This window comes from Gymnodraco acuticeps, unplaced genomic scaffold (assembly GCF_902827175.1).
Source record: "Gymnodraco acuticeps unplaced genomic scaffold, fGymAcu1.1, whole genome shotgun sequence".
Taxonomy (NCBI): Eukaryota; Metazoa; Chordata; class Actinopteri; order Perciformes; family Bathydraconidae; genus Gymnodraco; species Gymnodraco acuticeps.
The window spans coordinates 775,020-791,446 of NW_022989883.1; the positions used below are offsets into that span (position 1 = coordinate 775,020).

At 43.8% G+C, this 16,427-nt stretch overlaps 1 protein-coding gene across 1 annotated transcript in view; it reads right to left on the reverse strand.

Annotated features, from left to right (window-relative positions):
• Window positions 1–367: 367 nt before the first annotated feature.
• The window catches only part of rnf216 (ring finger protein 216), a 29,355-nt gene continuing 13,295 nt past the window's right edge, over window positions 368–16,427 (reverse strand). Inside the window, 8 exon segments of the mRNA XM_034199116.1 lie at window positions 368–868; window positions 870–954; window positions 1,276–1,345; window positions 2,839–3,061; window positions 5,013–5,110; window positions 15,477–15,555; window positions 15,883–16,031; window positions 16,154–16,291. Of these exon segments, the coding sequence (XP_034055007.1) occupies window positions 574–868; window positions 870–954; window positions 1,276–1,345; window positions 2,839–3,061; window positions 5,013–5,110; window positions 15,477–15,555; window positions 15,883–16,031; window positions 16,154–16,291 (1,137 nt within the window). The 3' untranslated portion in view covers window positions 368–573.

Sequence of the window (16,427 nt, forward strand, 5' to 3'; positions counted from 1 at the left end):
TACCTGCAACGCCTCCATTGGACCCCTTTGGTTACTTCGGTAACATGGTGAAATAACTATGGAACATTCACGCTTCTATTAGCATTCCAACACATTGTACGTGACAGGCTAAGGGGCGGGACATCTCTAAGCGGTTGACGAATCACAACAGAGCCAGCCAGCTGACCAATCAGAGCAGACTGGGCTCTGGTTTCAGACAGAGGGTGAAAAGAGGTGCTGCAGCACAGACAGTATGAGAAAAATGAAGAGCTTTTTGAACATTAAAGCTTGGAGACATGTAGAGACACAAAACACAAATACGGACCTGGACATGAGGAGAATGCGTCCTCTTTAAAAAGTACAACTCGTATGAACTGGAAACTCAACCCAACGTTAACAGAACTCTTTATTTGAAAACGGTGTGGTCTCACCTGTTACACAAAAGATTGAGAAGGGAATGCTAACAGTTTTTCTTTTTTTTTAAATTATGTTCTCAAAAATATCTGTATAAACTGGGAATAAACATTGATGCTTGCTGGAATCGATACAAAATATTGTGGAAAACGGCACTGAAATGAGAAGCAGGACTGTGTGTTAGAAGCGTCTGTAGTAGCGGTGGGGGGGGCCGTAGTGCATCGGCAGGTCCATCATGTCCATGTTTTGGGGGAGAGGCGGGTGTACGGGAAGGTTTGGGTGGTGGTGATGGTTGTTGTTGTTCATGGGGGGCAGGTGTGGTAGAAGGGGCACGTAGGGGGCCGGGGGCAGTCTGGGTAGAATCACCTGCTGGAACATCCTGCCCTGCGGTGGAGGAGCAGGGGGGAATTGGGCGTGGGGGGGGACGAAGAGGGGAGCCTGGACTGCCAGCGGGTGAGGGGGGGGGGGCCAGGGCGGGGTCCTCTGCCGCCGGGCCCACTCTGGGTCGCTTCACCTCGGTGATCGGCTCCGGGGGGGGGCCGACCCGCTTCCCCGAATTATCTGAGGAGAAGAAGAAGAAGAAAAAAGGGGGGGTTAGTAAAGGACTTCCTGTCCGGTTTTCTAGCTGATGTCAGACTTCCTTCGCCTTCTTTACACAAACACTTTGAGACAAACCAAACACAGGAAGCACTCGGCTGCCTGTTTATAAAGACTTTATAAATAAATACTGTTGTAAAGATAAAGAATAATAATGCAACAGTGCAATATGTCCCTGCCAACAATCAGTTTAAGAAAAACAAACAGAGCAGTTGTCAATAGTTTCAACAGTTCCTACAAAATAATTGCTTTCAGTTCCCAGTGAGCATCAGACTCTCTACTGACCGGAGCTCTTCTTGTTCAGCTCGGCCTCTCCTTCCTTCTGGATCACCTGAATGATTCGCTCGTCGTCTTGCTGCAAAAACAAAACACGGAACTTGTTCATATTTCCAATCAGACAAAAACGGCATCAACATTATGAGAGTGAATGTAACTCTTGCTGTACCCCGATAATAACAAAACAATCATTTGACATGCTCTAAGGCAGACAGGACTGAAGCTTGTAATGCAGATATATAAAAGGTCCAGCCAACATAGTGCTCGTTTAGCTGCGGGCTTGATGTGTCTGCCGAACAATTCGAGGTCAGAGCTTCTGTGGAGGAGGGGGGGTGCTGCAGCTAGTCATAACACCATGCCTATGTAGTCCCAATAAACTAGAGCTGAATCAAACATGCATCTGCTATTGTCTGCCTTTTCTTGCGTGCGACAAAGAGGGAAAACAGTATTTCGACCATAGTTAAAATGTTTGTTTTTAAAGGCTAAAACGGCAAAATAAATTGTAATGGTTTGGATCACATCGGTGGATATTGATATTATGCAGCTACGACTCTAATCTTATTCTACACAAATTCTAATACACAACATATTTCAAAGTCGATATAGAATGAATGGCAATAAAGCTTTTCAGTTCAAATATTTATTTGTAGCCTAATGAAATACACTTTAATGCCAACATAAAGCTAGTTAGATGAGTCAGATCTTCCTACTCTCACTCTTGACACGAAAACCTTTTAAATAATCAAATGAAGGCAGCCGTCTCCTTTCTAAAGGCCCTGTGGTCGGCAGTTTTTATCTTGGCATTGTGCCGGGAGACTGGCTGTTGGCTCCTCTCTGGAGTTTCTGGGTTGTCTCCAGCTCATTAACAGCTCGGGGACTAATTGTGGTTTCTGGGTGCCAGGGATACTGCAGCCAGGTAACCGTGGGCGACCACAGAATCAGATGGTCAGGGTCAAAGTGCAGCGAGAGTTAATGAGCATATCTGTGTGAGGGCAACACAAGGAATAGAGTGGCGCAGGAATGAGTCTGAAACCCGGAAATGAGTTAGCGTCTCAGCACTTCTAGTTCCCTCGTCTCAAAGTCAACCGTTTTTTTAATTAACGTGTTCTTGGTTAGACGCCTTCGATAAGCTCTGTGGTTAACAAGAGTTTAAGAGATTTTCCGTTTTGTTCTAGGGCATAAAATATGCAAAACATTAGCCACTTTTAGCTTAGCGGTGGTGACGTGAAGTCATGTGACCGTGATGTAGTTCCTTTATAGCCTAACGTTAGCCTTCGACATCTAGAGATTGCATTTATGCTTTAACTATTATAAAGGTGGTTAATATGTGGAGATTATCCTGCTGAACAAAACGTGTAAGTATCATAAATGTGTGCTAGTCATAGATCGGAATTGTTTGCAATACTCCCATTGAGTGACTCCCAATCCCATTGGCTTTTAGGGGATGCTAACCTTTGGGTTGTCACTCCACCACTCTATAGGGAATGAATGAGTAATGTTATCCTTCAAAATAAGAGCGTGTGTGTGTGTGTGTGTGTGTGTGTGTGTGTGTGTGTGTGTGTGTCACTGTACCGTGGGGTCGGTCCAGAGCGAGCACTTGCGGCAGTGTCTGCAGGGAGCGCCGGGCGAGCGCGCGTGTTGGCAGAAGTGGTTGTATCCGGTGATGGGCTCCCTGCAGAGGTAACACATGAAGCTGCCGCAGCGACACGACATCCGGTTACAGCCCTCGGACTTCACCAGGCCTGTGGCGCACTTCACACACTTCCTCACCCGGGCCGCCGTCATGCGCTCCTCACTGGGGACAGAGGGGAAGATAAATGAATAAGGAGACAAATAAGGCAAGGCCAGTTTATTTCTATAGCATTTTTCAACACAAGGCCATTCAAAGTGAAAAACATTAAGAGCATTAAAAAGCAAAGATAATAAAACATGAATACATGAATACAAGTTACAGTGCAGTGTAAGATGTGAATAGTTCAATTAAAAGTAGCGGCAGTTTTCTAACTTTTTATATTCCTTTCATCCAAATAAAGGAGACACATGTAGAACGCTAAATAAAAACATGAGACGGATAAACTTCCTTCTTCTGCATGTCTCAGTCTTCTTTGTGTTTCTTGAAGTGAGATATTTAAAATCTGAAGCTCAGGTTTGTTTTAGTATTTCCTTGTAGGCATTAACAAAAAGTTAGTCAGAGGCAAACACATGAAACGTGTTGAATGAAGTATAGCCGCAACACTCATTTTAAATAAAGGTGAAATACTTTTGTTTTTGCTGCCTTTTATTAAATCAAATAATGATTCATATCTTACAACGCACTTTAATGTATATGATATTCTTGTGATTTATATCTCTCGTTTTTAGTCATATTTCCTTTGATGTGGCTCAAAACTGTGCCTTCTATTATTCTGTCTATACTTATTTTGATTCGAGTTTTCATCGTTCATTCACGAGTAATCTTATTTGTGAAGAACTCGGATATCTGGAGGTAAACGACACACTTCTCATTTCAGTGTTCTGGCACTTCCTTTCAGTGAATCTAGGGGATAATTTAACTCAAGAAGAATCCACTGATTTCAAAAATAAAGGTCTTGATATAAAAGCAGGCTGTATGCAGGAATCCTGAAGTCAAATGTAATTCCTTTGAAGACCTTTTTTAAGACCCTTTCCGTACATTTTAAGAGCTCATCGCCACTTGGAGTTCTAACCGGTTACCTTGGCGACACACTTTACCTCACATTGACTATATACAGTATGGATTGTCCTTCCTCCGTATCTTCCAACCATTTGGACGCAGACTTGCATTTCCCCATAATGATGTTGTTTAGCAACCGGCGTAAACGGACCTTCGCGCGCTATCAAGCAGTGATCGTGCGATGTCCTGTTCAGATGACGTCAAACCCAACGGGATGCTATCAATAAACTACACAGAATCATACTACACACCTACGCCATGATTACATTCAGGCAGACTGTAGAACACAACCTCTTTGGACCATTTATATACTTATTGAAAACAAGCTACAAAATGTCATACCTTGGAAAATGCCGTTTAATACTTTTTAATAGCCTTCATTTTTACTAAATTGATTTATCAACTTTTAATACTTTTTAAGACCCCGTGGACACCCTCTTATAGCTCTGTTGTCTGTCCACTGATGCGCCTTTAGCTCTTTGCATTTAAGGGATTATATAAGGTTCCTCTGTCCCGTTGAAACCATCAGCTGCTCTGACGTTTCTACCAGAACACTTCCTGTCTCTTTCAGCACCAGGAAGTAAGAAGATCTGTGTTTGGGCTCAAAACAGGAAGTACTGCCTGTGTGCCTCCTGGGCCACAGGAAGCAGCCGGCCTCTCCACTTCCTGCACTGTTGTCCGTGAAACTGAGCTCTGAGCTTACCCAGCATCCTCTCTGGGTGAGGAGTGGAGAGGAGAGCGAGAGAAACGTCTTCTAAGATGTGTTCTTGTTTGCAAGCTGGTATAATCTTTAATTGTGTGAATGTGTGCTGTCCTGATTCCAATCTTACCCTGTTGCCGTTTAAACTACTGAATTAAAAAAGGTCCATCTTAGCTTATCTTAATTTATAATAATAGATCTCTTAGCAGCATCATTATATGTATGTAAGAGAGTTTTGTAACCTTTCCTCGACCCAAATATAACACTTTATATAATCCTATGGTGTCTGTATATGACAGACTCATCTGATCGTTAGCGTAGGCGGCTCAGTGTCCGTTTGTCTCGTTTACTTACAAGAGCACCCTCATGCCGATCTCGTCTCTCTCCAGGACCTGCTCACACGTCTTCCCCATGTGCTGCTTCCACTGGACGTGACACTTCCTGCAGCTCTCCTGAAGGAACACACAACACAGGAACTCAACAAATGTCAAAACGAAGGAAAAGAAAGAATAAGAGTGAAGAGCGATTTGTTTCAGTAAAATCTCCTCATAAAAGTATTTAGATTAAGTTATCCCAGAAACAGGATTTAAATGATGTATAAAATAGAATTATATTTGGTTTAAAATGGTCAATCAGATGAAAGAAGTGTAGAAAAAGGGGCTAGAAGTACATGCACTCGTTGAGATATTCTTGATTAGGCCTCGTTCGCCCCACTGCTGCTAGCATTAGGTTGCTCTGTGAGAAACAATGTGCATCAAGATGGCGGCACGCAGCTCAACAACTAGACCAAAAACGATCATTTAAGCATCCTTTTCTTCCTTAGCGGAAACATCTTTGACTGAGATCAGGAGTCTTTAGTTCACCAAAATCTGTGACTAGCAGATGTATCAGAAGTGTAGTTAGGGTATTTTATTTGTTCATACGTGTTAGCTTGTAACTAGCAATGGCTGAAAAGGCGTTAGTGGTTGTGAAATATAGCACACACACACACACACACACACACACACACACACACACACACACACACACACACACACACACACACACACACACACACCACACACACACACCACACACACACACACACACACACACACACACACACACACACACACACCACACACACCACACACACACACACAACACACACACACACACACACACACACACACACACACACACACACACACACACACACACACACACACCACACACACACACACACACACACACACACACACACACACACACACACACACACACACACACACAATTATATATATAAAATAATGTATTGTATTACATTATTGCCTCTGAATTTGATTATTATCGGATGGGATAATAACTAAGTAATTAACTACGTCTGAAAGCAGAAGTCCAGGGCATATAATTGCAAGTCTCTTCAGTGCGCATGTCACAAAACGAGATGCATTGTGGGACATATAGTTTATGGGCAACCTGCTTCTGTAAAGCGGCATGTAACCGTATAATGAACGTATTATATTCTTTGCAAGCTCTTGCGGGGCCACATGAAATGAAGTCGCGGGCCGGATTTGGCCCCCGGGCCTTGAGTTTGAGACCCCTGCGTTAAGTGGAAGGGCCGGGGATCGAACCACCAACAACCAAAAAGTGAGAAAGACCCACAACCTGAATTCCTCAGTATGAGTCGTATGTGACTCTGAGAGGGTCTTTGGTCCACTGCATATAAAAAAGCCATATGGATAAAACAACAAGGTTAACAACCTGATTTATTTAAGTGCGTATTTAATATATCACCCAATTACTAAGATTGAATTCATCCCGCACTCACTGCCCCTCCTCTGACACTACTCCAGTTCCTGCTGAATAAGAACATTCTCCATCGTCTGCGCTATATGCTGCTGCCACTGCAGGGACTTAGACTTGCACAGCTAGGTGTGGCTCTCTCCCTGCAAATGTGTATGTATGTGTGTGTGAGTGACTGCAGCAAGATTGGCTCGCCGCTGACTGTTTGGTTGCCTAGAAACAGCAACTCCATCCTCTTTCGCCGTGTCAACCCGAGAAACACCCACACAGACACGTTAGCTTGGGGTTGCCTCCCTCGCTAACCCTCAGCTAAGTGGTGTCACCATTAATATTTGAACCGTTCACCTAATATTGAATAAGAGGCGTGGGACGGCGGGGTGATGCTGTGTGATCCACATCGCCACGACAACCCTGAACCTGGGGAGGAAAGGTCACAAACACACACCCTCTGCGTCCTCTTCCTGCAGCCAGTGTGTGTGTGTTATTCTGTCATCTCAGGCCTGCAGCTCTCACAACGTTCCCGGAGACGTGTGTGTGTGTGTGTGTGTGTGTGTGTGTGTGTGTGTTTGCAAGGTCAGCCAGAGGGTGTGGAACTGGAGTTTTCCTTGGCATTTGGATTGGGTTTGCTTGGAAAGACTTTACACAGGCACACAAGGTCCGTTAAAAGTCGAACTGTGGTAGCTTCAGGCAAAGAAGGAGACATTTTTCAGGCTATGTTCACATTTTTGGATTCATAAAGGGAGTGTCCATGAAACAGACTCTCTGGTGATGAATCAGTAAAACGTGGTTCTGTAGAGGAGGGGGAGAAAGCGGACTCATGTGTCAGACAAAGCCCCGGGAGGCAGAGCGGGGGAAGATCGCCCCCTAGTGGTAACCTAGACACCAGGAAGAGTCACACCACAGGAGAGAGAGAGTGACAGAGTGTGTGTTTGAGCCTTGTTTGACAAGCTGTTGTAAAAGCAGGAACACTTTTTTCTTATAGCTCGGCTAAAAATACAGCCGGTGACGTTGAGCTGAAACTCTTCCTCGGGGCGTTGCTTACCCGCCCCCCCCTCCCCCCCACAAGGGTGTCTGATTTCAATAAAAGCGAGAGTGGCTGAAATGTGACCAAAAGGTTGCACACACATTTATCGTACAATTCCAGCAGCTTATTGAGAGGTTAGGCTGAAGCACTGTTTCTGAGCCAGCCCTGAAATAAGTTCATCCCAGGTACGTTAGAGGGTCTTGAACATGCCGTCTACAGTGGAATGGTGAATGTTCTTGAAACATGTCTTAATATTTCTCCTTGTCCTTTGAAGATTTCAGACTTGATCTGACAATAAAAGTATTATCGTATCGTAGTTTGAATCTTGGAAACAGTGTTATTTTTACCCTTTTTTTTGTCTCTACCTCCATTCACTCCACCCATCTTGTCCTCCCACCCATTCACTGCATTCCTCCCCCTTGGGTGCTCCCCCCACCCGGTATCACCTTCCTGCATATTCATTCATACCTTTTCTTTGTAACTCTTCAACAGTGGTGCAGGCTGCAGCTGCCCTTATAAGGCAAGCAGCTTGCAGAGTTTCTGATGGGAGGGGGAGGGGGAGGGGGGGGGGGGGCTGCATTGAGTGTGCACGGGTGTGGTTATTTTTTTTCGAGTGTTGTGGTGGGGAGGCGGATTTTACTGCAATGGAATCATAGTGCAGCTGTGGTAATGTATGAGATCTCACAGATTTATCTCTGGCCTACATTTTGACATTCCTCCACATGAAGCAATCACACTGGAGGAACAAGGATGTCCAAATGCCCTCATGACCACATGTGGAAAACATTATCAGGAGGGGGGGGTCAGACAGAGCCAGGGGAGAGGAGAGAGAGAGAGGGGGGAGAATCTGGGTCATTTCAATCTGAACCACATTTGAAACGAAGGAGGAAGTGTCTCCGGCCAATCAAAAAGCAGCATGAGGGGAGTGGAAAGCGCAGCCGGCCAATCATAAGGCAGTGTGGGGAGAAGGCGGGTGGGCTTCACAGGAAGTGTGTCAGTTACATAATGAAGCCCCTCCCTGAGACTCAGGCTCGACGACAGGCTTGAACCGAGCTTGTTGATAAAAAGTAAAAAAAGTAAAATAAACATAAAAATAAGAGATAAAACGGATCGTCTTGAGAACAAAAACGGGTTCGGGGGGGGGGGGGGGGGGGGGGCGTTTCATCACAGAGGATTCACTTCCTGATTCCTACAAAATGTAAAAAAGGAAGTGACTTGTGATACGTTTTCGTTACCTTACATATTACAAAATATGCTTTTTATTCTGCTATTCTTATTTTTCCTTTTCTTCGCACCGTCACTCCGCTGTACATTTCCTCATTACGGGTGGATTCAAGTATTTCTGATTCAGACTCCTACATGACTTTAAGAGGAAGCCACTTGTGTTCATTTTCTGTTACACAAAACAGCACCGGCCTCGTTTCCTTCTCAACTCAAAAGTCATTATAATGCTGTAAATAACATCTAACATGCATTCATTCTAGGAGATCCAAATCTGTTGCTTTCTGGTTGCAGATTTACGACATTCAGAACAGAGATCTGGAACATGTCTTTTTGTATTGTTGGGTGTGTGAATGTGTGTGTGATGGGATGCAGGCTGTGCAGCGACTCTACAGCAACACACACTGTAAACCTCTGGCTCCCTCTACAGGTGAATGGAGGGAACAGCAGGGCAATCATTCTCCCCTTGCTTTCTGATTCATAAAACCTGACAAGTCTATTCAACAAATTGTGTCGTTCTGTTGATTTTGAAGCATTAAAATGTAGAACAAGTAATATTAGGGACAGCAGGAGCATCACAACATACAGTTTATCTCAAAGCCACATTTTCAAACTAGATGCCAGAGGAAATAGCGCAGGCTGGACAAAGTCAGCAGATGTAATAATAAAACGTTATACTCTGACAAGAGACAGAAGAGCTCTGTGCGTTACCGGAGAGGTCTGTAAACAGATCATAAACACTAAAAAGGAGAACGTGGTTTACGGGAAGTACTCGAGGCGACACTATCCACAGCGTGCATAATACAATCAAATCACTGTCTGTCATGGATAAGTTGCTTTTTCTTCCACGGTTACATTTACTTAGTAGTTAAGTACAAATTCAGCAAGAAGACGGTTTTAAAATAATGTCTTAAGAGCTTATATAATCTGATCCTTAATCAAACTCGCCACAGGTTTATAAATCAACTTGAATCATCCATTTTATGTTAAATGTAATTTAAAATTGGATATTTTATTACTTTAAATACATTGTTGATTATCCTTTTACTTAAATAATATTTTTGATGCAGGTCTTTTAATTTTTTTCACCCATGATTGAATGTATTGATAGCATTAAAGGACACCTATCATGCTATATTTGAACAATATATTGTAGGGCCATACCTATATAAAGTATATTATAAATATAGTTGTTTTTTTAAAATACCAAACAGATCCTGCATTTTAGCCATGCCTCATTTCGCTCTATTTGCTCTTTCCAGCACTGTTTTTGCAGGGGGCTGATTCTGTGAGCTGCAGCTGACCACGCCCCCCTGCAGGAGAGGGGAGCGTGCTCTGAGATCAGCTGCTGGGCGGTCTGTAGAGGGGGAGAAAAAGAGATCTCCATCCACCGTGTTTTATTCTTATAGAAGTAAGAAGAGAAGTAATGGGGCAGAAACCCTCCTTTTTACGCAGCGGTCCAGACATAGACATCAAACGGCGACACATATTCAGTTGCCAGTTACTTTGGCATTAGGGCAGGGATATCTAGATACTTTCCAAGGTTTGACATAATGAATTGTGCTACTTTTAAAGCAAGCAACGATGTTTTCAAATCTGTAATCAAAAAGCTCCTCAAAAACGCTATCGAAGCAGTTCCTGCCGTTGCTCCGTTAGTTCAAACAGTAACAACGGACTATTTTTCTTAGCGGATGCATGTCAATTTAAATCAATACAACTATTTTTAATCAATAAAATCATTTTCTAAATCCATAAAAGCATTTCAATTAATATTGGGAGTCATGTCGTTACTTTGTTGAGAATGTGGCCATGTAATAAGCGGGATAATGTGCACATTGCATAATGTGCCTTCATGCCGATCTCGATCCCTCCGCTTCGCGTCGGGCTCCTGATCGGCCTGTCGGTGTTCGTTTCCCCATAATGACGCGTCGCTGCACATTATCCCTTACATAGGATTATATAGAGTCATTACTCATTTGTTTTAAAGCAGGAGGCGCAAACGCTTTCCTCGGGGAGGGAGAGAAAGAGCCACAGCGGAGAATAAACAGAAGGGCAACCATGGCAACCATGCAAGGGAAGTCTTCTTCGCTGCTTTTGTGGCAGACTACAGCGCCACTTACAGGCCTGGCATATGTACTACAGCGTCTCCAGCGCTTTCGAGCGGCAATGGCCGGCCGTCGCCCAACTTCTCATTCCCCTGATAGGTGGAGAATTGACCAATAGCCGTAGCGCCACTTTACTGATGTCAGGACAGTGTTCATATCTGGATCAGTCTGTATCAGATCCGTTGCAGTCCCTTTTTTAGAGATTTGGGTATAGAGGAAAATAGAGAGGGTTGTGTTTTCTGACACTTGGTGAGTTCCCTGACGCACCGGGGACACATATTCATGTATAAAAGACGTACACAAGTGCATTTTGCATAATAGGTCCCATTTAATATTGGGTATTTTATTACTTTAAAATACATTGTTGATTATCCTTTTACCTAAATAATATTTTCGATGCAGGTCTTTTAGTTTTTTTTAACCCATAATTGAATGTATTGATAGCATTAGTGTGTGTGTGTGTGTGTGTGTGTGTGTGTGTGTGTGTGTGTGTGTGTGTGTGTGTGGGTGTTTGTGTCGGTGTAGCAGAAGCGAGTGAGAGACACAAAAACAGAAACAAAAAGAGACAAAGAAGGGCGGGTTGTGTTTGCGTGGTGAGAGTGAGAATATGAGTGTTTCTGCTAGATAACGGGAGATTTGAGACAGGCATCCGTGGGACGGCCTTGGCAGACACAAAGCATCGCCCCCCCTGCATTCCTCAGACAGAGGGAGGAGACGGGAGATAAACAGAGAGTGGAGACCTCGCCTCATGGAACCGTTTCATCCTCTCTTCGTCCATCTTTCTGATCCAAACACACTGGATCTCAAATCGCGTATTTAGATTAGTTTCTGTTTGGAGTGAATACGTGTGTCCTTAGCAAGTATGGCAACATGCAGTGCACTATAGAGTAGTGCATGAACGAGTCCTAAAACGCAGGTATTAGTCAGCATTTTAGCACTTCTGGTTCCCTTGCGTGTCAATGTTACTTGAATATGTTTTGGTTGGATGCCTGAAGTAAGTTCTGAAGTTTACACAAGCTGAACAAGTTAAACAACAATGAGACTAATAAACGTCATCACGCCGAACATTAGCCGCATTTAGCTTAGCGGTGGTGGCGTGAAGTCATGTGACCGTGCTCTCGTTCCTTTATAGCCTAACGTTAGCCTTTTACTTCTGGTGATTGCAGTTACGCTTGGTAAGTGAGTGGTGTTAATATGTGGAGATTATCCTGCTGAACAAAACGTGTTCGTATCACGTGTGTTTGCCACAGATCTTATTTTCTGAAACATTGTAAAACCCAAAAGGGAACTCTTGCTGGATTTTTGCAGAGGGAGCTATGTGATGATAACTTGTGGTTAGGCTTACAAACATACATGAGTAACCAGATGGTGTTCTCTTAACAGCTTAAAAGTTGTGTGTGGAACGCTGGACACACTTTATATCGCAACGATCGCAATCTACGTAACAAAAGTGGCTAAGGTGAACACTGCATTATGCAAACAAATAATATATGTGGGATGTTTTCACTATCAAAGTAACGTGTTAGTTTACTAGAGGCAAAAAGGAATCCAGCATTGATTGTAGGGGTGTTGAAAATAAGCGTTTCTACGATGCATTGCGATGCGGACGTGGACGATTCGGTCTCGATGCAGTGACGGAAGATAATCGGTTATAGCGTAGTAACGTTGCTTCCTGATTTTCCGGCCGCGGCTTTACTATAACGTTTTTTTTTCTGTCACTTTAATATCAAATCGGTCGGTGACGCAGAGATCAGGGAACAGACGTGACAGCGGCACAGCAACACCAAACACGGAGCAGTCTGCTTTATCCACCAACACAACACCACCAGTCCAGAACCAACAGCAGAAGGACCCGCTCTGAATCACTCCGTGTCGCTGCGGCTCAGACACACAGGGATTTATGTTTTCAAAAATAATCGCGTTACAATCATGTCAGGTTTTTGGTGCATTTAATTAAGTCTTGGATTGCAGAGTATGAATGTCCTCTAGCAATTTTCAGACGATATATACGTGTGTAAAGTTTGTGAAGGCAGGAGGAAAAAAGCTTCCGCGATCACCGTCTCCTCTCCGTTCCTCCAAGCCCCGCCCCCTCCTGAAAATAATGAGTGACAGGCTGACAGTGATAAGGATAGAAACTTTATTATTCACTTAATCACTGAGATATAATGAAGCTAATTTAATCTCATACATTCATGGGATTTATGTAACAGTAAGACAGAGAATGTAAGTGTGCACCCACATGCACTATTTTAGTTGTTATATGCTGTTGTAAATACTCCTGTTGTCTGCTGTGTTCAGACTCAAGTCCTGTGTGTGATGCCACATTCAGGACATTCAGTGTCCTTTCTTTAACAGAAGACTGTTGCTAGAAGCTGCAGCTAGACTGCAGAAGCATTAGTTTTTTGTTTTTGAGGATGGAACAATTTCACACACAGATATAGGGAGGCTAGACCTATACAATTCATTTATTTTGGTTTATAAATGAATGTCAAGACATTTATGTTATTGATTTCTGAAGCACTTTCTAAATAATAAAAAGAGAGTTCATATGTATTTACTGCATGTATATATGGATGAAAAATAAGCCATGTGCAGTAATATAGAAAATTGAGGATGCAACGCATTGGTATGAATCGTGATATCGAATTGAATCGAATCGTTGACAAGATAATCGTAATCGAATCGAATCGTGAGACCAGTGAAGATGCACAGCCCTAATTGATTGTATAGGGTTGTTTGAGCAGCCTGAACAGCAAATGATTATTGCTATCAAGCTAGCGAACAACGGCAATCGTCACTTCTGGAGAGGGCACAGCAGCAGTGTGAGATATGAGACTGGTTTGAAATTCATGTACTGCTTTAGTGTTAGAGTGCAGTGTAGGAAGGAAAGTGTCCGAATCGAGACACGGCGTCCGTCTCCTGTCTGGGCTTCACTCTCACGATCTACGGTCAAGTGGACGCCGCACACAGGGCTTTTACGATGGACTGAATTATTGATGATGTTGAAATCAAATCCAGGTTCTCTCTCTTTTGTACAGTGTGTGATTTAACTCAGACGATGCATATATTGTGCGAGAGCCAGAGGCATATTCGTTTACAGTTATTGTGTGTCGAGGAAACACAGTAGCAACACAACACCGTGGAAAAGTGTTAAAGGTCCCATGTCATGGCCATTTCTACTGATCATAATTCCATTGTTGAGGTCTACTAGAACACATTTCAATTGTGCAATTTTCCAAACTCACATTGGTTTCTCATCCAGCATCTCTGTAAAGTATATGTAGCTCCTGCCCCCCCCCCTGCTCGCACACACACACACATACTGCTGCGATCTGCTGCGAGGAGCAGACAGGCTTGGCGATACAGCGAGAACAAGCTAAACTCATCCTGAGCACACACAAACACTCACAGCCGAAGTAAAAACAATAATATTGATATTGAGTAAGAAAAGTTGTGAGAATGGGTCTGCGGAGAGCATTTCTCCGTGATCCCAACTTAGTAGCCGAAAAACGTTTACCCATTTAATCAGTCGTGGTAGATACCTTGTTTGCTTTAAACATCATAAATACACAAACAACACTGAATGCTTACAGGTTGTGTACCCGAATCTCCCGCTGGTCCAAACAAAGTAGGAACAGCATCGTTCTTCAGTGCCCTACGCTGTACATATCCGGCATGAATCGCTGAAAGGTTTGGGAAGCTTTGTTTCGTGAAATGCTGGCAGAGGGTGCGGCCATAGCGCTGGGCGTGGCTACTGGGTATCCCTATGTAGCGATGCCCAGGAAGAACATGAGAAATCTCCAACGAGGCGTTTTGGGGAGGTATTTTCTGTGTTACGGTACGTCCACACAGCAGCGTTAAAAAAATCTTGGAGGTGGGTGTATCTGAAGCTTGGGGATTTTTTGCGAGCAACGCGACCAACAACCAATCACATGAATCTCCCGCCCCCCGACATACAAAGCAAAAAACTACTACTGTCTATGGTGCTATTTTATGCTACATTCCATGCTGGCTAAATATACTGTCTATGCTTGCTAGCAATGTTAAAACGAAGTAAACTGGATATAAAATCCCCAAACAGGCGAAAACCTACCAGTTTCACCCACTGTCTCTGCCACCTCCCTCCATGCCTGGTTCCTCCGGTTTGTATCCCGGTAACTAAATAGGGACTGGTCATAAAGAACCGGGTGATTTGCTACCGCAATAACTAATTTCTCCTCAATTTTGTTAGGAATATAGAAATGAACTGCGGTATGTCACTCCCAGCTTACATGCGGTTTGTTTGGCTAGCGCTTGTACTGTCAGATTTGCATAAATGGGATTTGATTGGCTGATGCTTCCACCTCAGCTTCAAAAGTTGAACATTGCTCAACTTTTGAAGCCTGAGATGTCTGGAAATCACCGCTTTGCTTCCCACAATGCAGTTCGGCGAAAAGCGAGGCAAAGTGACGTCACCCCCATTCAAAGTGAATGGGCAGAAAGCGTTGGAAGATTTTTTAACGCTGCTGTGTGGACGGGCCTTTAGAGTTTTACGCGCTACAGGGTGTACTTTGAGGGTTTTTGACTCTGCAGACCGTTTACATGCAGAAAAACCTTCATAACACAGAAGGGGACGGGTAATAACCAGAAAAGCATGACATGGGCCCTTTAAAAGACCTAAATAAATACAGAGAAGTGACTGACCTTGCGGCAGCGAGGGTTGGGGCAGCTGAACAGAGACATGTTTTTGTCCAACAACGCTGGGAAAGTGCAAAACGGACACCTGAAAAGGAAAAAGAGAGGAAGGAGGGTTAAGGAGGGAAAGATATGACACATTGCATTTGAGACACAGGCACAAGAAACACATCATAATCAACAAGGAGACATTTCAGTTCTCTTACCAATCCCTTTTATAGAGCTTAGATTTAAATGCATCAATACTGACCTAGTGCACAAGTTTCAAATGATTCATTTGTCTCACATTGGAATACAAACCATTCTCAGGGTATATGCAGGAATCCTGAAGTCGAATGTAATACCTTTTTTTAAAGACCCTTCGCACGCACGCACGCACGCACACACACACACAATGACACAGACACACACTTACCGCACAAGTTCATCAGCGCAGGTGGCAGCGACCGCCTCCTCCGCCTGCCTCTCGTAGTATTTACACAGGATGTTCTCTGGTAGGACCTTCTCCAGCTCACACACCGGGTAGGAGCACGGGCAGCCGCTCTCCATGCAGCTCAGCTCCGACTGCAGCACACACACACACACACACACACACACACACACACACACACACACACCGTCATCACACGACTCCTGGCAACGTTAGCATGTCATATCTAAATGTGAGAAGAACAAAGTGTGTGTACCTTCCCCGAGCCGAACACGGCCTCCTGAGCGTATTTGACGAGGCACTCTTTACAGAACAGATGTCCGTCTGAACACTGCGTCATCTTCTCGAACGCAAACTCCCCGTAGCAGCAGCCGCACTCGATCAGCTGCCCGTCCTGGAGAAGAATCACACAGACGTATTTTATATAGCTCAGATACTTAAATAAACTGTTCCACACTTGTCAGGGATCATCGTTGTACATTTAGTAGAAGTCTCAAAGTTAAATTAACCTATAAAGCAACTATTCTGCA